This window comes from Apostichopus japonicus, chromosome 17, assembly GCF_037975245.1.
Source record: "Apostichopus japonicus isolate 1M-3 chromosome 17, ASM3797524v1, whole genome shotgun sequence".
Lineage (NCBI taxonomy): Eukaryota > Metazoa > Echinodermata > Holothuroidea > Aspidochirotida > Stichopodidae > Apostichopus > Apostichopus japonicus.
Window position 1 is genome coordinate 2,817,713 of NC_092577.1, and position 25,023 is coordinate 2,842,735.

Genomic DNA, 25,023 nt, shown 5'->3' on the forward strand with positions numbered 1-25,023 from the left:
TTAAACAAAATCGAAGAGATATGGGCTTTCGGTAATTCCTTACTCCTTGGCAACGCAGAGCGGTGTTTTGCCAGTCTGCTAGACAGTAAACTAATACGGGCGAAATTCAGATGGAACACTTTTAGGCGCGCTTTTATGACTAACAGAAGAAGCTATGCCTACACGGCTATAATGATGAAAAGAATCATTAAGAAACACTCCCAACCCATGTTAACATGCTTAATCAATTAACTTTAATGATGATGAACCAGTAATCAAAATTTTATTTATTCTTTTGTAATAGCAAATCATTTTTAATAATATGTTATTGTTATGAAATTAACAATTACGGAATGTAATACACAAACCTTGTTTTTTTTTCAATTATGGGCTTTCGTATCAATCTTCCAATCGATAAGAAATATTGTAATGGCTTAGATGTAATTGTCACCAACATGTCTATTCCTACTGGCCAAGCTAAGGCTTGAAGAAGAAGTTTATTTCATCAAGGCACCTTTGTTTTGTTTTTTCTTTGCTTCCTGGCTGTTTTAAATTCGGAATGGTATGGAGTAGTAGGCTTAAATAAGGTTACTTTGGTATACGGTAATTTATACATTTATTTAGAATAAATATCCTGAAAGAACTGACTGGTTTTAATATGTAGAGTAAACGTTATGGAGTGTATTTCATATTTATTTTACCAAAGGCGACATTTATATTGTCCAGACTGAAGATATCGCCAGAAGCTTACTGTGTCGTGAGTTAAGTGGGTAAGTCAATGGGAGAGATTAAAGGGTGTGAAGACTCGCGCTAAAAGAAATGTCTAATGCTGGTTATTCTGACTTAGGTGTAACAGAAGTGTTAGATACCACCGCATCGATCCCAGAAAATACACACACAGTTTGCTACCGTCGGTAATGCGACAGTAGTGTACAGTCAGTACATACAGCTGCGGTCAATACCCAAAGCACAGTGTATAAACGATACAGCGATGGACATCTCAGGTTCAGCTAAAGTTAATAAGGTATCACGTTTCATTATTGTCTGCATTTTGTAGCGACAAAAACAAAACGTCACTTACAAGCAACAGAAAGTTAACTTTTTCAGATGACCGCACGCGGTTTGGGGCGAGTCTTCAATGCATTTAATTGTTGTAGACGACATCGCCACATCTATGATTTAGTCGATTGTGTTCTGTAGTAGCGCAGTGAGTCTCTGACGTCATTAAACAAAGTCTCGCGCAACTGGCGAAGCGCGGGAAATTGGTATTAGATTTGATTGAATAAAAAGTAATTGCGAAATGCCTAACGTTAGTCCGGTTATGCAGGGTGAAAAAGAAAGTTAATTATCTGGTGGTGGAATGGTCCTTGCTTTAAGTTCAAGTTATATGAGGAGTTTTTATAGTGGAACTTGAAAACCAATCCAATCAATACGCCTCACGTAGCCTAATCCATGTCTTATTCAGTGTAGCGACGTAGAGGCCTACAGTATCCTGCAAGAACTATATTAGTACTAAGTACTAGGCCTACTACTAGTACTACTAGACTTGGCTAGGCCATGCTCTCTGTTGTGCAAGTTGGGATCTTCGAATATAATTTTGCCTTCATATAATAGCACGACACTACTGTACGTGCAGAATCAGAGCGAAACACTCCCGTTCAAAAAGTTCACTCAGTATTCTTCGCCATGGATACAGACGACCCGTTTGATGACATGTATGCTGATGAGTTGGAGGTCTTGCGAGATTTGGAAGGTAGGCTAGCCTAAGTTCATTTTCGAAACAGATGCTTGATGATTAGCCTTGGCTAGGGCTAGTCTAACTTAAGTTATAAATTATTATCTAGTACTATTGTTTCACACATTGGAAGCAATGCCTTTTGGACAGGTCAGTCAGTCTATCAAGTTCCATGACAACTTACCCTTACCCTTCAAGTTCAAGTAAAGTGAGGGTTGCCTAGGCCTACTACTAGTAGAAGTTACATTTAAGGTAAATGAACTTGTGTACTACTACTAGTATTAATATTATCAATATTAGGCTATATACTGTTTGTTAGTTGGGCTAGCCAAGGCCTCATCAGGTTATACTTGCTATAAATAATGTCTAACAACTAACTTAGATAACATAAGAACAAAATTGTGCCTGGACAACTAGTAAGTAATATGGGCCAAAGGCCAATATGTAATGTTTGTGATTGGTATCCTGATCGTTTGGCCCATAAAGCAGATAGCTTGGACAAAATCATGTGTTCTGACTGCACCGATACGTACTTGTATGCCAAGGCGGTTATTCATAAATTATGACAAATCTGCTATTTAATTTTTGAAAGTCTGGTTGCTAGAATTGGAAAGGGTTGGTTAGTCTAGGATTATGGTTTATCTTGTACCTGACAAAATTTGAAAGTTTCAGACAGCTGTTGTATGTGTAAACTATGGCAATAAGCAAAATATGTCCAGTAATCTCTCTATTAAAACACATCATTTCTTATGTATGTAAAAGAAATAAAGCTTGAGAAACAACCAGTAAGGATGAAATGTTTCTTCAGTTTTTGCTATCCGCAAGATGTTGTCTTTTCTTTTTTGTCATCAGACAATGTCAGTGACATTTCCAAGCCAGAGATCAGAAAGGAAAGTTCCCGAGATGTTCACCCTCCTGATCCGTCTCAGAAGAAGTCCAGCAAGGGTGAGACAACCAATCCCCCCCCCCACCACCTCCACCCCTCTCCCATCATTAGACAAACTTGAAAATGAACAATCTTTATAATGACAAAATGACATTTCTGCTATTCAGTTATTCATTATAAAATTCAGTGACTCTCAAAAGATAGTTACACACCAAAAAAAAAACCAACATTAAGTTACACTAAAATGAAATATACCTCCAGTTTCTTGGCTTTTTCTGCCCGTCTAGAATTTTATCCAATCTTACCTTCGAATGAAAATTCACATAGAATGCCTTTGTAAACTTTCATAGTTAATCTCTACAGGAACATTTCTGTCATGAAAAAAGTATTGTAAATTTTAAAACCAAACATCATTTTTAAGTTTAAGAGTTGCCTTCCATACAAACAAGCCAATTCAGTCATGTACAGGGAATTCCTTCATTTAATGTGCTGCAATATTCATGCAGTCCGATCAATAAGACCCTTTAATATAATTTTCAGTCACTGTTTATTCATTTTACGTGGTAACCTTTAAAGAATCTTTACTTTTACTATTTATACAGAGGTAAATATCTCAACTGTTTTATGACATTCTGTTTTTTCGTCTTTGATATTTGACATTTCTTTGAACTCCTTAAATTATGAATATATAATTTGCTATTTATACTGGTTTTCATAAATGTGTCTCATGTATTAATAGTAGTAACTTTGTAATATTGTGAGTAAAACATTTTGCTGTAATCGTGGTATGTAAAGAGTATATAAATAAACAAGTTAAGAGGCTGCAGCAGGCAAACCAATGCTGGAGAAGTGTTTCTTCAGACTTTCCTCTCGATTTTCTCTCTTTGTTCATTCTAGAAGCTCAGCCGGTTTTGAATGGCTCATCAAGAAAGAGGGGGATCGAGGAAATGTTTGGACCTCTCTCATCAGACAGTGAGGACGAACTTGTGATAGATCTTCAGCCAGCTGTTCACAGTTACGGTCAATTTTATTTTCACTTTTTGTTTCCTCTAGAGCCGAACTAGCTGTTTCTTCTTCTCATGTTAAAAGTTGTTTACAGATACTGGTCAAAATTTTTTGTTTTTTAATAACGAATGTTAATGAGGTTACAGGGTCAAATGTCAAACTCTTCAAAATGCAATTTAACTAGACCAGCGCAATGGCTGTTTGTTGACAACTAGTATAGGCTTTGTCTGCGAATTCACGCAATAACCGTGATTTCTTTTTTTACCTCGTGAACAAAAACTGTTATCCTAACACACTGTAGCATACGCAAACTGGAGCCTATACCGCATTCCCTGATAGTAAAGCTTTGGGACAGTCTGAGTGGCTGACATTTCAAGTCTAGCGGGATATTCATCAACCTCTGAAGATTCTGTTAGGGTTGAATTGTTCATCATGTCCTAGATTTCAGCCAGGTTTGATCTAGTTTTGCATCTGGTCTGATATAACAATTGACGAAAAAGCAGAAGAAAAATACCAAAAGGAAATAGCAAAGCAAAAATGAATATGCTATAAAGATATAAGAATCTTTATCGACCATAAAAGGAATTGGCATTTACTCCATCTCAGTAAAACAGACAAAACAATCATAAATACATCGAAAATACATAAATAGCTGATTCCTAAAACGAAAAATTAAGACTACTACGCCCATGTTCTCACACATTAAACTGGCCTATTTCCTACAGAATTCATTGGCAAGATTGAAGATAGCCCTTGGCAAGAAAGAACGCCTGTATCGCCTGTAGGGATGCTAGGTTTCATTGCTTCTAACACTGTTATCCACTCGACCACGGCTCTAATATATATTTGGCTCAGTCAGAATTTTCTCGGCGTCTAGCTCAGAATATCCCAAACCCAATACAGAATGCAGATTTAACTCTGCTCTAAAGCAATATTTTAAATATAACAGGATGAGTGCGTGCGACTCGTGGTAGCATAGAGGGTAAAGCTAGGATGGGAGAAAAGGTTGCCTAACGAAATTAATGGTTAAAAAGTACCAGTGATTTACTGTCGATTTATTATTAACTTCTAAAAGTCATTGTTGAATTCAAACGTAAGGAACGGTGAAATTCCGCCACAAGAAAATTACAATGAGCGATAATCCAGCAAGGACCAGTCTTTTGACTGGGAGTTGACTGCAGTAGGAGGGGGGGGGGGGTGGGTCTGTGATGTCATCATGTTGAACATCTTTGTTTTTCAAATGCTTGACTTTCCCAGTGTCATCTTCTTACTGATACATTCATGTCATATCACAGAATGTTTGCTTTATGGAGCTCTGTTAACAATCCCTGTTATTTTAGTAATTTCATCAAAATTCAATTTTGTCTTGTAAATTCTATTTCCCTAGAGCTGTCAAATAGTCAGCTAAATATTATATTATATGTATGTATTTTAGATCCTCCTGCAAGCAGGAACTCGCGAAGAAGCCTCATTGGCTTATCAAAGCCGCAAGCTGACCGAAGTCAGTCTCTTACATTCATATTTAACGTCCATGATTATGAATTGTCAATTGTCAACAACTCTGTAACTGGACGACATACATTAATCTTGGAGTGACTCAAACCAGGGACCTTATGATTGGAAGGCACCTGCGTTAACCACTGAGCTAACACTCCACAATTGTGATGTCTCACTGTATATTAAACGAAAAACGAATTACTCTGTCAGCTGAATTTTCTGTGATGACCAAATTCATTCACTCTGCCGTTGCCAGATACAATCACAAAAATATCACCAAAATTTTGAAAAGTTAATATCTACAGTACGTCAAAGAACATGCTATAAAGATGTGGTTTTGACCACAAAAAAAGTCTAGCTTTTTTTTGGGGCTATTAGGCAATTAACTTCAATCAGCAATAATTAATATCCTTTTTCAAAAGGAGCTTTATAGAGTAAGTAAATAACATTTCCTGCTGAAGACATTGTGTGTGTATGTGTGCCCTTTTTTTCATATCCAGAATCTCCTGTCTGTAAGAAGATGAGACACGACAAAGATGGTAAGCTTCCCGAGGCCGGAGACGAGCAGGACTTTGAGATAACACCTCCCCCATCCCCGGAGAAGGAACTGGAAACCCTGGCGAGGATAAAGATGCAGAAAGAGTTGACAGAAATTAGAAGAGTTCAAAAGGACACATGGTCTCAGTCAACAAGTTACAAGGAAACCACAGACAAAACACCGTCCCCTGCAAAGAGAGAGTCGTGCGTCTTGAATCGCGAACCGGAAGGATTGTCGATCACAGTGACGGGAAGCAACGGCAAAAGAGTCTTCTTGAGGAAACAGGAAGAGGTTTTGGAGAAGACTGTTTCTAAGGTTTGTCCAAAAGGCGACCTTTTACAATTTCATAGTCTGCCATGGACTTGGTCCTTTAAAGAAATTCCAGGTGTGCTAAGAATCACACTCCCACAGAAACTTTAGGGGTGTTGTAAAGTGTGAAAATAAAGTCTTGTGTGGTACACAACACTGTAATTCTACCACACCGTGACCATATGGTATTGTATTAACCTAACAATGTCATATTGTATTGTATTGTACCTAACAATGTCATATCATATTGTATTATACCTAACAATGTCATATCATGGAGTTAGAAGAGACTCTTCTAACTCCATGGTCATATCGTATTGTATTATACCTAACAATGTCATATCATATTGTATTATACCTAACAATGTCATTTTGGTACCAGTCATGATCTGATCTTTGCAAATATTTCTCTTACAGAATGGCACAATGACCTTTGACCCTAGTGCTGGAAAAGTGACACTCCTCCGGATGTCTATCCATCAACTTCGTCAACAAATAGAGGAAGAGGTATTTATCTCCAAGAAAAAACATAATTAGTAGAAATGTAATAATAAATAATTTGGTCATTACTACATTTTTATATTTTTAAGAACCAAGCTGAGCCAGAACAAACCTGGAACTTGTGCATCCAGTTCATGATACTTGAAGTTGGTATAATGCTTTGCCAATTGCCAGACGAAATGAGTCAGCTTGTCCCATGACTGCAAGCCGGGATGTATACTTCTGTGACCCTCCTCTCCCCCACCCCTCCCCTCATTGGCAGATAGAATATAACAAATTATTCCAGAGCACTCTAAATAAGTACATAACATGTATTTGTGTTTTACAACCTAAAAAGTCTAAAATACTTCTGCATTGTTCAAAAGTTGCAAAACATTGCACCATTTAATCATCTGAGCACCCTTCCTCCATTTAGCAAAAGGGAAGGGGTCACCCATCCATTTAGACACCTCCCATGGACAACATAGCCTCTTATCCCCCTTCCACAACCAGTACAAACAAAAATTGTCGGATCAAGCCTGCCCTTGACTAAAAAATCTCTTTTGAGTTATGATAAAGATGGTCTGCCTGGAAGATGACACAACAGAAGCTTCTGTCAGAGTTTTATGAAAGATTTATAAAAAAAAAGAAACTTCAAAAGATCCAAAACACCGCTGCAAGTATTGTGAAAAGGAAGGGAACAAAATGCCGAACCTCTCCACTTCTGAAGGAACTTCATTGGCTCCCTATCAGCTACAGAATTCATTATAAACTACTTCTCACCTTTGTGCTCGTCATCTGGAACGGCCTGTGTACCTGTCACAACTTCTCTTGCCATATATTCCAACTTGCAAGCTTCGTTCTTCCAACAAACTGTATTTAACTGACATTCCTAAACCACGCTTGAAGAACTATGGTTACACGAATATACACGAATATCTCTGGAAGTCTGGAACAAGTTACCAATTCACATTCAAACATGCCATAAACTTTCTACATTCAAAAGTCTACTTAAGACCCATTTTTTCACTTGTTCTTTTGTAAATTAATTTACTTTCTTTCTAAAACGCCTTGAGCAGTGACTTTTGTCTACTGATTTGGCGCTATATAAGTCTCATTTATTATGATTATTATTATTAAAAATTGGGAGGGGGGGCTGGTGGTGGTTCCTCAAGTTGACCTCTCTGGGTTTTTATAAATTACCACAAAATGGAAACCTATCTGAGAAATTATAAGCTAACTTTGAAAGGAGCTACAATTGTTTTTGGCTGGAACGGGATTCGAACCAGTGAATCCCAGATTTTACAATTGCTGTTCTCTTATCACTGAGCTGTTCAGCCATTTTAAGTGTTCGTGATTCAGAAGCACTACCGTATCTTGAAATAAACAACAGGGCAAAAAGAACGGAAAGTTATGAAAACAAATTGCAAAACTTTTGTTTTCTTCATAGAATATCAAATTTCAAATTGCTGAGTTTCACCAGAAGAAAAAAACTATGATAGGCTGTGGAAGTTTTTGCACTCCCCCTTTCCCTCTACCCCAGCATGTCTGTTTGGGAATGGGACAAAGTTTTAGGCACCATTGGCTCTCCATGGTTGTTAGCAAGGCCTTCCATATAAGTCGTCGACCTAACTGGGGGATGGTACTTGCTAGAAGTAGACATTCCAGAGAAAAGTCAACTTGCTCTACAGAATTTATAATTCAGCAGTCTTTGCAATTTTGGGATGTCTTGCAGGCAGGAGGAATGTGAAAGGTTACGTTGAATTGCAATTAGATATCTAACGATACCAAGTAATGGTCACAAAATTGAACTGTTTAACTGCTACGGTGTCCTCAAGGCATTGATAAAATTTTATTAACTTAATGAGTGTTATATTACTTAATGTTTCATTTTATTTATTTCCCTTTCTTATTTTGTATCTTTATTTCAGAGACATAGAAAGTTGATCTTAGAATCAAGAGAACTCACAGAGTCACTCACAAGGTAAAATAGAGTTTTTTGAGACCTATCCAAGACACTGGTTGTTGATATTTGTTGTTCTAAGCTTGAATTCCGGGTACTTATCTTGGCGTGTTTATTAAAAAACAAACATTTGTCCACATTATGGTCTTGATTTCATGTGAAAAGAGAGCTCTTAAACTTTGAAAGGTTTTCAAATGGCAAACAAAATCATTTATGCTGTTATTACTTGCTGGCAAAAGGTCTCTATGATGTGTGTGTGTGAGTGAGTGTGGAGCCTAGGCTTGTGTACAAGATATTAACTAAAAAATACATTGTGAATGAACTATTTAGTATGCAGTTGCACGCTATTGATTTTAAGGACCTTGTGTGCAGTTTTTATGTCGTTAAATGGTTCCATGTGAAATAAGGGAAGGAATCACAAAAACTGGTTCAAGGCATTCTGATCATAGAATACAGAATTTTCTTTCTTGCCCTGAGAGGTCTGTGTCAACTGCTTTTAATAGTTGTGAAATCTCAAGATGGTCAGATCTGTTGATTTACATGCAGGGTTTAATATTGAGATTATGTTTATTAAAATGATTTGTTCTGGTGAGAATGCCAAAATGTAGCTGTATGTTTATGTTTTATTCACTTATAAAACGCACGATATCTACAAAGACAAAGTGCATTCAGAAGCGCTGTACAAAACAAAAAAATAATAATATTAAGTACCTACAGTCCGAAAAGTTCACACAGTCAGGAAATGTCTAGATAAATGCTTTCTTAAAGAGATGAGTTTTTATATCATGCTTGAATCGTCCAAAACTATGAATATTTCAAAGAACATCAGGTAAGCTATTCCAACTAATCAGGGCTGCAACTTGAAATGATCTATCTTTAAATGTTTTACGTTTAGTTACTGGAATATCAATAGCTATAAACTAATATCCATACTGACTTCTTCTTTTTTCTTCTTCAACTTTTCAGTAGAAAAGCAGCCGTGGCTGAAGAAGCAGACGGAATGAGTCCAGGAGAACAGAACGAAAGCAACTTGTGGGTGGATCGTTACGCTCCTCGGCTTTTCACGGATCTCCTCAGTGACGATGTAAGTTATACCTCGGCTGGAAGCCTGAAAACTTAGAGCAAGAGTCACATATTCATCTGTTTGATCTCTGAGGCATAGGTTTAATCAAACGTAGGATGGCTGAGAGAGCTGTAGGATGCTGCGGCCCGGATGCAGCGGCCAGGATGCAGTTTTTGCACCACTTGTACTGCAGGAACGGCCAAGATCTCTATTGCTTGATGTAGCTTCCTCCGAGCTGCATCATTGGGGGAGGGGCGGTTTGGGGGGATGGTTTTGACGCAGTGCCTCACGACCATGATTGAGGGTAGCATACGCCCATTAAAAGCCCCATTGACTACACACTAAATCACAAATGTAATGCCTTCTCTAAGTCTAGATAGAAGTTTTCACTTGCTAAATGCTACCCATCACTGGATTGCTGACAAGTTGGCCTTTCATGGCACCATCAATTTTCCGTACCATGACCGGGGAAATTTTTTGCTACGAGAGCCAGAACTTTTCGTCACTTGTAACTCGGCCGTAAACAATCTTTGTCCGCTGCTCCTAGGAAGGGCTAAACTGGTCTAAAATTGCCTCAATTTTACCCAATTTTTTAACCATATGTGCTTCCATTCATGTTCTTTAACATCCAAGCCACAAAAAAGCTCATCCTAATTGATAACATAGCAAGAGAGTTGTTCTCCTGCTCCTAATTTGCACTTTTCCTGAAGGAGAACACTTGCCGCGGATTGACATAGACGCTAATAGAAGTATGCCACCTGAGTGCTTTTATGAAAATTTAACTAAACACGCAAAACCATACACAAAAGATTCACTTTGAGATGTTAAGAGCGTCCATTTAGGGAGTTCTCAATACGTAAGATTTTAATGGACTACAGTTTTGCCCCAAATATGCTAGCAATTTCACATAATGTTAACCCATTTTCATATTTCAGCCAGCATTTTACTACCACTCTGAAAGTAGTACTTTTAAAAATGTCTAGCAAGTTTTGGCATCGCTAACATTTGAAGCATGTGATTACGACCCCACTACCGATGAACTTCAACAAACGAATTAAAAAATTTCTGACATATTTACAAAAATTTTGGCTTGATAAGTGTGACAGCATCACTAATTGTTGTTGATTTTTTTCCACCCCCCCTCTCATTCAGGGCATAAACAGGAACATTCTCTTTTGGTTGAAAATGTGGGATAAAGTGGTCTTTGGGAAAGAGAAGAAGGCCAAAAGTAGCAAATCACAGGAGATCAAGAAACAAGCAAACAAGAATTTCAACCCAAACTTCAAGAAATTCCCAACGAGTGATTTGAGTGAGGTGAGTAGTAAACAACAAACAAAAAGAAAAATGATATTAAAGGTCAATTTTTCATCGTTCTTAACGACCACGACGAGCGGATTCATTATGAGTATCACTGACCACGGCAGTGTATGCCCTATTATCTTGGACTATGTCATGTTCAAACTAAAAATTCTGCCAAAAAGTCTCATTTTAAGCAATTTAAAAGTGTGAAAACATTTCCTTCCCGTCACCTATTTACCAGGCAAACATTGATTATGAGGGAATTGAACTCCCCCCTATTTATAAATAAGTTTAGGCTGATTAGAATCTCGATATATATTTTCAGATGAGTTATTTTGGATATTTGTTTGTATTTCTATGATGTGGTGAAAGTGTTGTTGTTTTGATACTTTCAGGAACTTGATGAGCATAAAAGACCCATACACCCTGTGGCCCTTCTTTGTGGACCGCCTGGTCTTGGGAAGACCACCCTAGCACATGTTATAGCTCATCACGCCGGTTACCATCCGGTGGAAATAAACGCAAGGTGCAGTACGCATGACTCAGCTTTTCTTAGCGTTAACTTACAGCATGCCTACCTTTTTTTCTCCTGTTGATGAAATTGACGGTATCGGTCCGTTGAGCATTCATTTTTAATACCTTTATTGTTTTTGTTAAAGTTCTATTTGCTCTCGTGTTTGATAAACATTGATCCTATGAGGCACTTTGTCACAAAGTAAAGCTGCAACAGCTGCAAAATGTGGCTGCAGCCAGGCTGCATCAATATCAAACAATAGGTATCTATTGTGTGAAACTACAATGCCTATTGTATGAAAATGTAAACTGCACAGAAGATTGCATCCTATGCAGACTCTGATGCAGCCTATGCAAATGCCTATGCAGCCTAGCTGCATGATGCTGCAGCCAACTCAGAATCCTACTCTTGACTGAGGTCATTTGTGCTTATATAATTGTTATATAGTATTTCTTTGCTACTTTTTGTATATATGTTCTGGTATGTCATCTCTTGTTAATTAATCTCTGTGTTAAACAGTTAATTACTGCACTTCGTATTGTTTTAGAACAGTTATAATGTTAAAAGTCTACATCGATGACATTAATACAGGTCTATTCTGGTATTTATATTACTTATTTTATTTCGTTTCATAAAACTTTCCACCACTCACACCCTGTAGCAACTGGGAAAACAACCCTTTAGTGCACACCCCTCTTCCTCAGCACCCCCCCCCCCTTACCAGCTGTGGAAAAACTGCTGTTTCAGAAGAAAAAAAAATTCATGCCATTACCTTCCCCCTGTCATCCAGCTTTGCACCTCATAAGAATAAGTGTGTCACAGGCCAAGAAATCACTGACTTGGTTATTTCATCATTGACAATATTTAACTTTATCTTACCAATTAAACACTCTAGACTTAATAGACTAATTTGTTGTGTCACTTTTCAAGTAGACATGTAACGATCTGACTTTCTCGCCTTGCTCTTGCAGCGATGACCGTAGTTTGGATGTGTTCCGCAACCGACTAGAATCTGCCACTCAGATGAAGTCAGTACTCACGAAGGAACAGAAACCAAACTGCCTGATAGTTGATGAGATCGACGGAGCTCCAGTTGTGAGTCTGCATTTTTTATTTATTTATTTATTTATTTATTCATTTTTTTTTTTTTAAATATTTCTTGTATATTCTCTGCTGCCCACCGAGCACAAAGTTCTAGTTTTAACCCCAAATTAATGGTATTCATTTCTTTTCCTTGTTGGTCATTTTATGCCCATGGGGGGAGGGGGAGGGGGGGGTGGTAATCTTTAATCCTAGCAGTAGGTCATGTTGGTCTGTGGGACATGACTGTTCATCTCATCTGACACTTTATGAAGCACATTTTTTGTTGTCAGAACTGAGCAACAACTACAACAAAAGAGGATATCAACTGAACCATAATTGTCTTTGGTCAGTGTCAAAGAGATAATTGGATAAAAACTTGTTAAAATATTTAAGTCGTCCACATTTTTCGGGCTGTAGTCATACTGTATCTGTACATCAGTGGTATCGATGACTTCTGATTGTTACATAATTTGTGATACATTCTTACAATATAAAACCTTGAAAACAAAACAAATCCATGCAAAGCATACCTTAAAAATCATAAATTTACCAGATACCTATTTTTCAAATAGTTTTTGAATTTTCTTTTTTCCATTATCTGTCAGATAATTGCCTATAAACGATTTGTGTGTATTTCTCTCATTCATTAATTCTCTCTTCCTTTATGATTCTCCTCAGCCAACGATAAATTACCTCGTGACTTTAGCAAGAAGGGGAGAAGCCAAAGGATCGGGACAGAAGAAGAAGAAACTGCAGTTGCTTCAACGTCCAGTTATTTGCATCTGTAATGACCTGTAAGTTTTAAATGTTGTTTGTATGATGTCAGCCTACAAAAATGTGCAAAAATCAATCTGGCAACATTTTCAGTGAAATATATAGTATTGTGCAAGAATTTTCAGAGGGACATAACTTCTGGACATCAATAGGTAAAAAAGCTAAAACTTTTCTGCAATTTCGTCTTCCAATAATGGAAAAATCTGGTGGACTTTTCGGCAAAATCGGGATCGGTCACCTGGGCAACACTTGGTGATTTGGCATGTAATATATGCTATTTTTTTAAAAAAAAAATTATATGCTGTAGTTATCTTGTCATTTCACACAATTCTTGTGACACTAAAATAACTTGTTATATTCAGCTCTTGTTATTTCACTGTGTTAACTTGTTTTATTGTGTAAAAATAAGTTGACCTGACGTTTCGATCCTAGTAGGATCTTCTTCAAAGGCTAACTGACAAGTAACAGTCACAGAGGGGACAAAAGCACGCACAGAATACAGACAGGTTAATGAGCATGGTGAACACAAAGAGATAGATGTGAGGGGATTAGTAGACAAGGGATGGAGAAAAGAAAGAAAGTTTGTTGTTTTATTGAGTGATTCTTGATGTCACCATTCTTGTTGATACTTTGTCGTCACAAATGATATAACGGTAATTGAATGGGTGTGTCTTTGATCTCTCCAGATATGTTCCTGCTCTGCGACCATTGCGTCAGATTGCCTATGTATCTCATTTTCCACCTACCCTTTCTGCCCGGTTGGCTTCAAGAATGCAACAGGTTTGACTTCATCTGCTCGTTTCCATCTGTTAAAGAAGTCTAACAAGTATCCAACCATGATAATATGCCTATGTGATAGAGATAATTGTGCTAAACAGCCTTTCAGAACAGCTAGGAAACATCTCGATATAAATTCACAGGCTGGAGACTTAAGCAAGTCAAAACACGACATTGAGCCACTTGTTATTGATCTAGTATACAGGCATATCTTTATTTGCTGCCTTCTGGATTTTGGAGATGGATATGCAGTTCATAAATAGCCAATGCTCCATTCATACTTTTGATGGTTTCATTATGACCTGATATGGACCAAGCTTTCCTTAGCAACGCTTCCTGCACTAACCGTCGATTTCTGTTTTTTTTTCCATTCAAAGATTTCCCGTGAAAATAATCTGAAGACAGACATGACTTCGCTCATTGCTCTAGCTTCTAAAGCTGAGAACGATATCAGATCCTGTTTGAATACCTTGCAGGTTTGTCTGAACAATATTGCTTGTAGAATTATGGAGTTAATGTAAGTCAAGCATGTGTTGAGTGTCCTGCAGACTGGTTTGACTCACATCAGCTTGTAACATTCAGTCTTTCATTCATTAATGTATGTATCCTCCTGCAAGCAGGAATTCGCGCAGAAGCCATCATTGGCTTATCAAAGCCGCAAGCTGACCAAAGTCAGTCTCTTAGATTCATATTTAACGTCCATGATTATGAATTGTCAATTGTCAACAACTCTGTAACTGGACAACATAATTTAATCTTGGAGTGACTCGAATCGGGACCTCATGATTGGAAGGCACCGGCGTTAACTACTGAGCTAACACTCAATCAATATTCTTTTATGCAGCTGTGACTCTCGCAGGGATTATGTGAACAAAGATCGATATAGCTTGTGTTAAACTCATTAAAAGAAAAGCTCTATTCTCATATATACGTCGATCTAAAAACAGGCATCTGGCAACATGTATTATTACCCACAATTCTTATTATTATTACCATAAGAAAAATGTGTAGATTGGCAACATGGGACTGGGAAAATTGTCACCATTGCTGATAATGCATTTTTACTTAGTATGCATATTCAAAAGTCACTCAAAGCGATAATGTTGTTGTTTTCTTCATTTCTTTTGTTTTTTTCACGTTTTTTGTTTCTGGTTTCGATGATAAATCGTAACCTATGCATTTATGATGGCGTATGTGTGTGTGTGTGTGGGTGTTTGTGCGTTTGTGACGCCCAGCTTGTAGACACCATATCTCAAGATGGGAAGCATGGGCAGACCTCATATTTAGTGTGTAGAAGTACCACATTGTGTAAAAGAAGCCTACTGTTTTTGGTGGAGGGTAAAGGTCATTTGGGTTCACCAGGGTCAAATTGTGACAACCTTGTAATCACATTACTGGAAGCTTGGCTCTAATGTAGTGTGAAGAAGTACCATATTGAGTTAAAGAAGCCTATTGTATTTGGTGGTGGTCATTTGGGGTCATCAGAGGTCAAATTTTGAAACCCTTGTAAACATGTACACCCTCACTATACATTACATCAGATTCAAGAAGAAAACTGCTCATGTTACATCATCAAAACCATAATGAATTTTGCATTCTGGTTTTTCTTCAGTTTCTTCATCGTCAAGGCAGATCGGTGAATCTTTCAATGATACACTCGGTCAGTGTTGGACAGAAGGATCAGAACAAAGGACTTTTTGCTACGTGGCAGGAGATATTTCAACTTCCTAGACCAAAGAGGTAAACAAATAATTCCTTTTAGGAAGAGAGGAAGGGCTGCCTGTAAATTTGTTCTTACCTTGATGATTGGTTTCCCTAACTTTATCCCCCCACGAATCCCCTGTGGATGTCAGAGTTGTCCACGAACCCCCAACATTTCGAGACACGATCTGAGTCATTATTATACTATAATACACATAACAGTGCTTCGTAAAAGATCAAGTTTAAGTATTGTAATGAAAACAAAAAAGAGATGAACAAATATTTATTTGGAAACTTCAAGATCAGATCACGAATTGTATTACACATCGAACACCCATCACACACGATGAGACGGATGCTCCTGTTTTTTTTATCACATGCACGGTACTAATATGGCAACATGCGTATGGAACGCGAAAAGAGTACATTACTAAATTATATAAACTATAAGATTTTAGTTCAACACAAAGTACTTTAGTTTTGACTTTCAGAAACGCACCCCTGGGGGTTCATGCACCCCAGTTAGGGAACCCCTGGTGTGGATGATGCAATTGTATTTTTAATTTGTTACAAAGAGATTTTTCTGTGTTTACCTTTGAAGAAAACAGTATACAAACCCACATGACTTGGAGACTGGGAAAGCAACGCCGACTCTGGAAGAGAAACAGGCAAATATAAATCCAGCCTCTCAAACATCCCGGTTCCATAGGATACTGTCACTGGCAATGACCTGCGGTGAATATTCGAAGTTGACCCAAGGAATCTACGAAAATTACCTCGACGTCAAATTTAAGGACCCTCATTTAGATTCGGTAAGCACGACCATGTTCACATTAAATGTAAATTCATGGTTTGTCTTGTGCATAATCAAGTTAGTTTTGTTAATCTTTTTTAGTTAATCATATGCAACCCTTTCTGTATCAGGAGTTATTACATATCGGGCAGTTCTCCATTGTCTGAGGGTCGTTCCAAACAGCAGCTGGAAATTCTCTGTACTCACTAATATGTCCTCGAGGAAATCCAGAGAGGCTCACCAACCCTTCGTCCGTTGTAATATTAACGCACCAATTACCTAACGATAGATAATGGGGAATAATATTGGTTGCAAATGTAACATCTACTGATTTTTGTATTATTTAGTTCTTAATTTCTTGCAGGGTTCCTTTTATTATTTTTTTAAGGGGGGGGAGGAGGATTTGATGTCAGCATGTTTTGCTTCTTAGAGTCACCAGTAAGTGAATTCTAAGTTGAACAATAGCATAAAATTCTATGGCCCTACATCTCATGCCCTTTATGGTTTCGATGATAATCGTAACCTTTGCAATCATGCGCGGGTGTGTGTGTGCGTGTGTGTGTGTGTGTGTGCGTTTGTGACGCCCAGCTTGTAAACACGATATCTCAAGAAGGGAAGCTTGGACAGTTCTCATATTTGGTACATAGGAGTACCTTATTGAGTACAAGAAGTCTATTGTTTTTGGTGTAGGTCAGAGGTCATTTAAGGTCACCAGGGGTCAAATAGTGAAAAGCTTGTAAACATGATATCTCAACGAACAAAGCTTGGACTGATCTCATATTTTGTTTGTAGAAGTACCACATTTAGTACATAAAGCCTATTGTTTTTGGTGTAGGTCAAAGGTCACTTGGGGTCACCAGGGGTCAAGTAGTGAAAAGCTTGTAAACATGATGTCTCAAGAAGCAAAGCTTGGATTGATTTCATTTTTGGTATGTAGGTTGACCACATTAAGTACAAAAAGCCTATCGTTTTTGGTGGATGTCGAAGGTCATTTAGGGTCACCAGTGGTCAACTTGTAAAAACCTTTTCATAATATACGGTATCTCCCATCGTTCAGCCTAGAAGTAGATGACATGGGCGATTCGCCTGATAAGAATAGGAGAGCCTATTGACAATTGAAAATGACCTTACGGGCATCCGTAGACTTGAATCTGAACTCGCGACAATATCCCCATTGACTTAAGTGTGTCGCTAGAAGTCCTGAATTGCTCTGTACATAGCTACATAGATGTGTGTGTGTTACAGTGTCTTCCAAGGCTTGCTTGCAAACCATAGATATATAAAAGTGCTAGAGCTACTGCAACACTTGTCACTCATCCGTATGGATATTTTGCTAAAGAGTTGATGTGATTTCGATGGAATAGTGCACTTGAATGGCGAAGCATGCCTTCTCTAGAAAATATTTGTAGATCATTGGTAGTTCTGGTTGGATGTAAGTTGCACAGGTACCACGAATTTCAAAACATTTCTTGGCCAAATGCCAAGGAGAAACTAGGTCAAACACCTGTGAACTTGAGATTTGCTTTCACTTCATGGAGTTGGCTGTAATGTTGGCCTAGTTTTTCTCAATAACTTGTGAAACTACCATTGACAGGGTCCACAAGGTTGATATTTTGGGACTAGTTGTGAATGGGGTAAGGGATTGTTTCAAAACATAACAGTCATGTGATTCAATGTCAACAAAGGTCAATCAGGGGTCAAAAACTAGTATTTTGCAATAACTTGAGAACCAAATGTCCATAAAGGTTGGGAGTTACGCTATTGTAATACAATAGTAGACCTGCATTTGGGTGACCTTTGACCTCAGGTTGACCTCCAGTGACCTGTATTAGCTTCTTTCAAGTTGATTCTTTGAAGTTTCGTGGGCATATTCCAATCTAAATTGTCCATAAGTGGACTCCTCTGCAACCTTAATGTGCGAAGTTATTAGAGATTTGGTTTGGTTTGTAATACTTGGTGTGCGGAATCATAACATTGAGTACAAGAACCCTACTGTTTTTGATGGAGGTGTGTATAACCACGTACAGACTGACCTGTGTTAGCATGCCATAGTGTTATTGTAACAGCTAGTTCTGGTTATACTAACAAGCAGAAGTCTAGTGCATTGAAGTCATCGAAACCTCAATGCATTTTGCATTCTGGTTTTTTCTTTCTTTTCTTTCAGATTTCTCTTGCCTCTGAGTGGCTAATATTCACAGATTTATTGAACACCAGGATATTGAAAAGCCAGAATTATATTTTCAACCGATATCTACCGTTCACGCCGGTGGTGTTTCACATGCTCTTTGCATCAGTCTCCCGTCCTCAGATAAAATACCCCAGCGCGGACTTTGAGGTGAGTAAAAGAAAAAGAAAAAATGGGAAACCATGCCCTACAGGTTATTCTGGATGGAACTAGGGATATTCAGGTTGCAGATGATGCAAGAGTAAATTTTTACAAAAAGAGGAAAATATTCCACACTGCTTAATAGTTGAACACCCCCATCTGCCTGTTAGGTAAAGGTTTGGAGTGTGTTCATTCGCACAGTACGAACGCTTTGAAGCTGGAGAGAGAGATATTAGGAGTGGTACTAGCATTACAATTGTCCTATAAACTGGCCGATCAGATGAGAAAGCCGACAATATCTTCAGTTACATATCATTTCTCTCACTGAGAAACCATTTATAAACCAATATATAAACCATATATAAACCATATATAGTTGTATACTTGCAGATGTTGTACTACTACTACTGCAATAGACAATTTCACAACTCCTATTTTGAGGTTTGACTATTGTAAAATTCTTTCTTTCTGGTATGTGAGTTGGTTTATTTATTTGTGATTTTCACATTATAGTCTCAATCTTTCCAGCTTACTGCCCTAAAAGCTCAGTTTTCATATTATTATTCAATATTTTTATGAGTTATCTGTCGTTAAATATTTTGAGACGAATAAAATTTGCCAAATTTATTAACAAGTCTTTAGAATCTACAAACTTCAATCAACAATTTGCAAGCGCCGCCCAACAGATCATGGGCCAATCAAATCTCTCTGTTTTGTTTACGACCGTTAGGCATAAGACTACTTTCACTTTTATGGCTAGCCTGTGTTAGGTTTCTTCTCTTGAATAGTATCTTTATTTTGGTCTTACCGATATAGCTTGCAAAATTGTGTAATTTCCTTCCATTGCAATGAATGAACAGATGTTTCCAGATGTTTCCTATGTGAAATAAAAAAAAGTGGATGGTATTAGTATATATAGGTTACATTTGTGTAATGTACATGCTGATATGGGCGGTCGCAGAGATTGTACAGTAAATTGTTCGAGCAATAAGGGCAACAGAATATAAATTTATATCTTTCGATTTTGACAGCTTTTCTCAATTTAACACACCTGGTCAGAGTGCATTTAGAATAAGAAACATCTGTTTCGGGAGTTTGTTTTCCGAAATTCATCAGCAAACAGGTATTTGAGACTTTAAATCTGAAATTTGTCGATTTGTTTTCACAGAGCCGTCAAAAGCAACAGAAGATCATCAACCATATAAACAGTATGCTGAGTCAGGCTAACCCAAGATCTAAGGCGACCCTTGACCTTAGATTAGCTGTCAAGGATGTCATACCCCTGCTGCAGATCATCATATCACCACAGTTTAGACCGGCAAGTATATCATAAATATATATATATATGTAGCTTATTTCTAGCTTATGTATATGTAGCTTATATGTAGCTTATATATATGTAGCTTATATATAGCTTCTATATATGTAGCTTAACTTATATGTAGCTTATATATAACTTATATATATGTAGCTTATATATAACTTATATATATGTAGCTTATAGCTAAGCTATAGCTAAGCTATGGCTAAGCTATAGCTAAGCTTATAGCTAAGCTATGTAGCTTATATATATGTAGCTTATACATAGCTTATATATATGTAGCTTATATATAGCTTATATATGTAGCTTATGTAGCTTTATAGGTAAGCTATAGCTAAGCTTATAGCTTATATGTATCTTATATATATGTAGCTTATATGTAGCTTATAGCTAAGCTTATAGCTTATATGTATCTTATATATATGTAGCTTATGTAGCATATATATGTAGCTTATTTGTAGCTTATATATGTTTAGCTTATATATATGTAGCTTATAGCTAAGCTTATAGCTAAGCTACATATACAGTAGCTAAGCTATGTAGCTTATGTAGCTAATGTTGCTATATATGTAGCTTATATATATGTAGCTTATTTAAAGGAGACAAAACACCCACCGTCATCGTTTAGCTAACATATGAGGGATGTTTCTTTGTGATGAACAATTTCCCTGAACAGCTAAGGCAGTGAAGACTCGCGCACAAAGAAACATCTGATGCCGGTAATCTGACCTAGTTTCGAATGAGGTGTAACAGAAGTGTTAGACACCACCATCGATCCCAGAAAATACACACAGCTTGCTACCATCGGTAATTAGACACTTGTGTACAGTCAATACACACAGCTACGTTCAATACCCAAAACACAGTGTACGTAGCCAGCGATGGACATCTCAGGACTGTTGAAGATTGATTGTATCTACTTTTGCCTTTAAGTTGTGAATGCCTGGTCTGTTACTCAACTTGATCTGTAGACGGGCAATAGCTTCCTTGCGCTGGTCAGCATCAATAACATCAAAACTGAGCTGTGAAAACAAATGTGCATCTTGATGAGATTCTGGTGATTCCTCAAGATTATGAACTTGTCTCCTATCATTGTCACCGAGGTAACTGGACTGTTTTGTCTGGTTCCTGTCTTTCATTTGTTTGAACTTTGTGGTTAAACAGACCCTTGCATAATGTCCTAGTTTCTTACATGAGTGGCACACTACATTCGAAGCCGGACAATGTTGTTTCCCAAACTGGTGTTGGCCTCCACAATTTTTGCATGCTCCCTTTGTATTTTCCCTCATTGCAGCAATTCCAACTGTGGCTGTATCATGACACAGAGCATTCAGTGCCTGCATGTGAGCTTGGGATGCCTCGTACGTTCTTCCAAGCTGCAGAGCTTCATTAAGTGTGTAATCTTTTTTTGTTGTTAGAAGTTCCTTTTGATAATCTTGAACAGGTGTGCTGGCTATAATTTGTTCTAGTAAGCGTTCTTCCAGCTCTTTGTTGGTGAACTCACATTTTGCAGCAATTTGATGGCATCTATTAACAAAATCATCCAGTTTTTCATCTGGGCGCTGCATGGTCTTTGATAGTTTGAGGCGACATACTCTGAAGTTTTCTTGTGGTTCTAATTGCTCCTCAAATTTGTTCAAAATTGTGTCGACGTCACCCTGTTCTGTGCTGCTAAGCTTCCAACAATTGTATCGCCGCAGGCCTTCTTCACCTACAGATAACAAAATAGTTGGCACTTGATCCTCTTTGGGTATATGTTTCACTTTGAAATACAAAAGAGTCCTTTGACGGAACATTCGGAATGCTTCTGCAAGGTTTGGCGCGTGCCAGTCCATAATGGGGATCATTTTGTCAGTCATGTTTAAAATCTTCTTTGAAAAAAAGTACAGATCCAAAACAAACTCCAAAGTCCTGATAGATTGGTAAAACAGATATGCTCTTCTGCTCACACTCGTTGACAGAAGTGCACACTGGTTTCACTTGCTTAGAATTTTAAAATTGATGCACAAAAATATTTAGACACTCCATTAAATGTAAGGGTGGACTGGTACTGGAAATCCTATTGGCTTTGAAGATTTTCTTTAACCGTTGCCACCATGTTGAAGATTGAGGTTGTGTCACAATCTTCAATTGAGGTTTGTACTGTAGAACAGAGCTGTGGTTATAACACTTACTTGATGTAGTCTCTGGTAGTCAATGATACTGTTGTTGCACAACCCGTGTTGTACCAGGAACTTGCACACAGAGTTCCAGGGCTTCTTATTCAGCTTGGTCACTGGAGCACGCAGTCACTTAAGATTGAGTGAGAGTGCTATGCTGCTAGAGTTAGGGTTAGTGAAAGTCATGTCAATGTCAATGTCACTACAAGGACTAGATAAAAGATAACAAGGTATCACGTTTCATTACTGTCTGCATTTCGTAGCGACAAGAAGAAAACTGCACTTGCAAGCAATGAATAGTTAACTTTCTCAGAGGGAGGCATGCAGTTTGGGGCGAGTCTTCAATGCCTTTAAGGAGATATGCTATATTAAACAAACAATGTCTGGGAGTTGTCATATTTGTATAAATATTTGTCATACTTGTATGAAACTCATGTCATGTCATAGGAATGTCACTAGAATATGAAACCTGTTCTTTTCTCTCCGTTTCTCTCATTCATTAGATCTAGGATATTGTTATCATATTTTTTCTGTTTGTTTACATCTGTCGCGTTCGTCCCGGTACGGTAAGGCCAATTTTGATGGTCGCGTGGCAGGGACGACACGAATAACGCAAATTACCAGTCCAACAGAGAGATATAATGACTCGTTCTATTTAGTTTGCAGGATTGATTAGATTAGATATGTTGAAACCTATATAATCAGTGATATTAATATGTTTGACGTGCCTTTCACACACGGAGACCTTACATGGTAAAGGTTAACAGAAAGACTGAATTGGCTTACAAAACTGCCATACACGAGGTAAAAGACATGATACTTTCATCCAATCATAACTTAATGTTTCTGTCACAAGACAGCAGCAACCAATCACACTCTATATATGTTCAATTCCTGGAAATCATTTAAGGGAAAAGTTAACAGAGTGTTTACATACATCTGCATAAATTAAATATACATGAGGGTTCACGACACTATGAGTGTTTGACATAACAACATCAAATGTTTCTTCCTCTTCTGTGTAGGTCAGTACCCAGCTCTACAGCATGCATGAAAAGAGACAGCTCTCGGAGTTGGTCAACATCATGATCGCGTACAACATTACCTATCATCAGGAACGTAACAAGGAAGGCCAGTACAATTACGTCTTGGATCCGTGAGTCATATTTACGCATAAACGATTTTGTAAATTAATTAACCAATGGGAGAGTTGATTTCTTTGTAATAGATCATGGAAAATAGTGTTTTGGGGTATTTCACAAAGATCTTGGGTCTCCCAGCTGTTGTTGTTACGAAATAATTTGTGTAGCTTTTTACTGGGATAGTATGTGAATACATAATTCGCCTTGAACGAGATGCATGTTATGAGTTTGAAGTTAGCAATCTGATGACCTTCCAGAGTAAATTAGTTGCACCAGTGGCATGTTGTAACGTAACTCACCTTGAACAAGATGTAATGTTACAAGTTTGAAGTTAGCAATCTGATGAAATGACCTTCCAGAGTAAATTAGTTGCACCAGTGGCATGTTGTTATGTAACTCACCTTGAACAAGATGTAATGTTACGAGTTTGAAGTTAGCAATCTGATGAAATGACCTTCCATAGTAAACTAGTTGCACCAGTGGCATGTTGTAACGTAACTCACATTGAACAAGATGGAATGTTACGAGTTTGAAGTTAGCAATCTGATGAAATGACCTTCCATAGTATAATTAGTTTCATCAGTGGCATGTTGCTATGTAACTCACCTTGAACAAGAAGTAATGTTACCAGTTTGAAGTTAGCAATCTGATGAAATGAACTTCCAGAGTAAACTAGTTCCATCAGTGGCATGTTGTTAGGTAACTCACCTTGAACAAAATGTAATGTTACAAATTTGAAGTTAGCAATCTGATGAAATGACCTCCAGATTATTAATTAGTTTCACCAGCGGCATTTAGTAACGTATCTCACCTTGAACAAGATGTAATGTTACGAGTTAGAAGTTAGCAATCTCATGAAATGAACTTCCAGAGTAAATTAGATGCACCAGTGGCATGTTGTTACTTAACCTACCCAGAACAAGATGTAATGTTACGAGTTTGAAGTTAGCAATCTGATGAAATGACCTTCCAGAGGAAATTAGATGCACCAGTGACATGTTGTTACGTAACTCACCTTGAACAGATATGTTGTTAAGAGTTTTTTTGTTATGATCTTGAAGTGCTTGTATATTTCTTTCAAGGATAAAATGCTTAACCCTGTATTTAAATTAACTAATTAAATTAAATGATCCATTTCACAGTAACCTGGACGATGTAACCCGCTTCAGCGATTCACCGATCACGCGACAACTGACATATGGAACTAAACAGCTAATTGCAAGAGAGGTTAGATTTCTTTGTATTTAGTTGCCATAACAGAATCAGATTCTCCATCAGTCAGCACTGCACAGATGTATACGTTAAGGTTTCCATAGCAACAGCAAATTTTTATATCATTTACAGATTTTTGTACATAAATGAGTGAGAAAAGAACTAGACCTCATATGAAGTTACAAGTGCCTTTGGTACAGGTTTGGCATCAAAGGGTCAACATAGCCCCTAAGTTCTACCACTGTGGTGGTCTGTTACTTACCCCTCCTACTGAGATTACATACAGACATAGCATTTTTTGTTCAGGTCTGTAATAGCATTCATTTGTCAATACCAGGCTTCAAACTTGAGGGTGTTGGTTCAACTTTGTCAGCAGAAGCACTAGTATGTAACTTTGGCTTTGTCGTCGGTGATAAAATTATATGTTAGAGCAATGTCAATGAAAGCTGTGGTTACTAATGGTTGTT

General features: G+C 37.7%; 1 protein-coding gene across 3 annotated transcripts in view; it reads left to right on the top strand.

The window, feature by feature from the left end:
* Positions 1-1,201: 1,201 nt before the first annotated feature.
* LOC139984679 (chromosome transmission fidelity protein 18 homolog) overlaps positions 1,202-25,023 on the top strand; it is a 31,091-nt gene continuing 7,269 nt past the window's right edge. Inside the window, exons 1-19 of one of the 3 annotated variants that reach the window (XM_071998685.1) lie at positions 1,202-1,732; positions 2,567-2,659; positions 3,495-3,614; positions 5,603-5,955; positions 6,367-6,456; positions 8,361-8,413; positions 9,359-9,476; positions 10,608-10,769; positions 11,150-11,280; positions 12,240-12,363; positions 13,030-13,145; positions 13,812-13,905; positions 14,280-14,378; positions 15,515-15,642; positions 16,205-16,415; positions 18,561-18,731; positions 19,891-20,040; positions 23,228-23,358; positions 24,487-24,571. In XM_071998685.1, the coding sequence (XP_071854786.1) occupies positions 1,666-1,732; positions 2,567-2,659; positions 3,495-3,614; positions 5,603-5,955; positions 6,367-6,456; positions 8,361-8,413; positions 9,359-9,476; positions 10,608-10,769; positions 11,150-11,280; positions 12,240-12,363; positions 13,030-13,145; positions 13,812-13,905; positions 14,280-14,378; positions 15,515-15,642; positions 16,205-16,415; positions 18,561-18,731; positions 19,891-20,040; positions 23,228-23,358; positions 24,487-24,571 (2,496 nt within the window). In that variant the 5' untranslated portion in view covers positions 1,202-1,665. The remainder of the gene's footprint in view (positions 1,733-2,566; positions 2,660-3,494; positions 3,615-5,602; positions 5,956-6,366; positions 6,457-8,360; positions 8,414-9,358; positions 9,477-10,607; positions 10,770-11,149; positions 11,281-12,239; positions 12,364-13,029; positions 13,146-13,811; positions 13,906-14,279; positions 14,379-15,514; positions 15,643-16,204; positions 16,416-18,560; positions 18,732-19,890; positions 20,041-23,227; positions 23,359-24,486; positions 24,572-25,023) is intronic. The other 2 variants (XM_071998687.1, XM_071998686.1) reach the window with 2 other exon arrangements.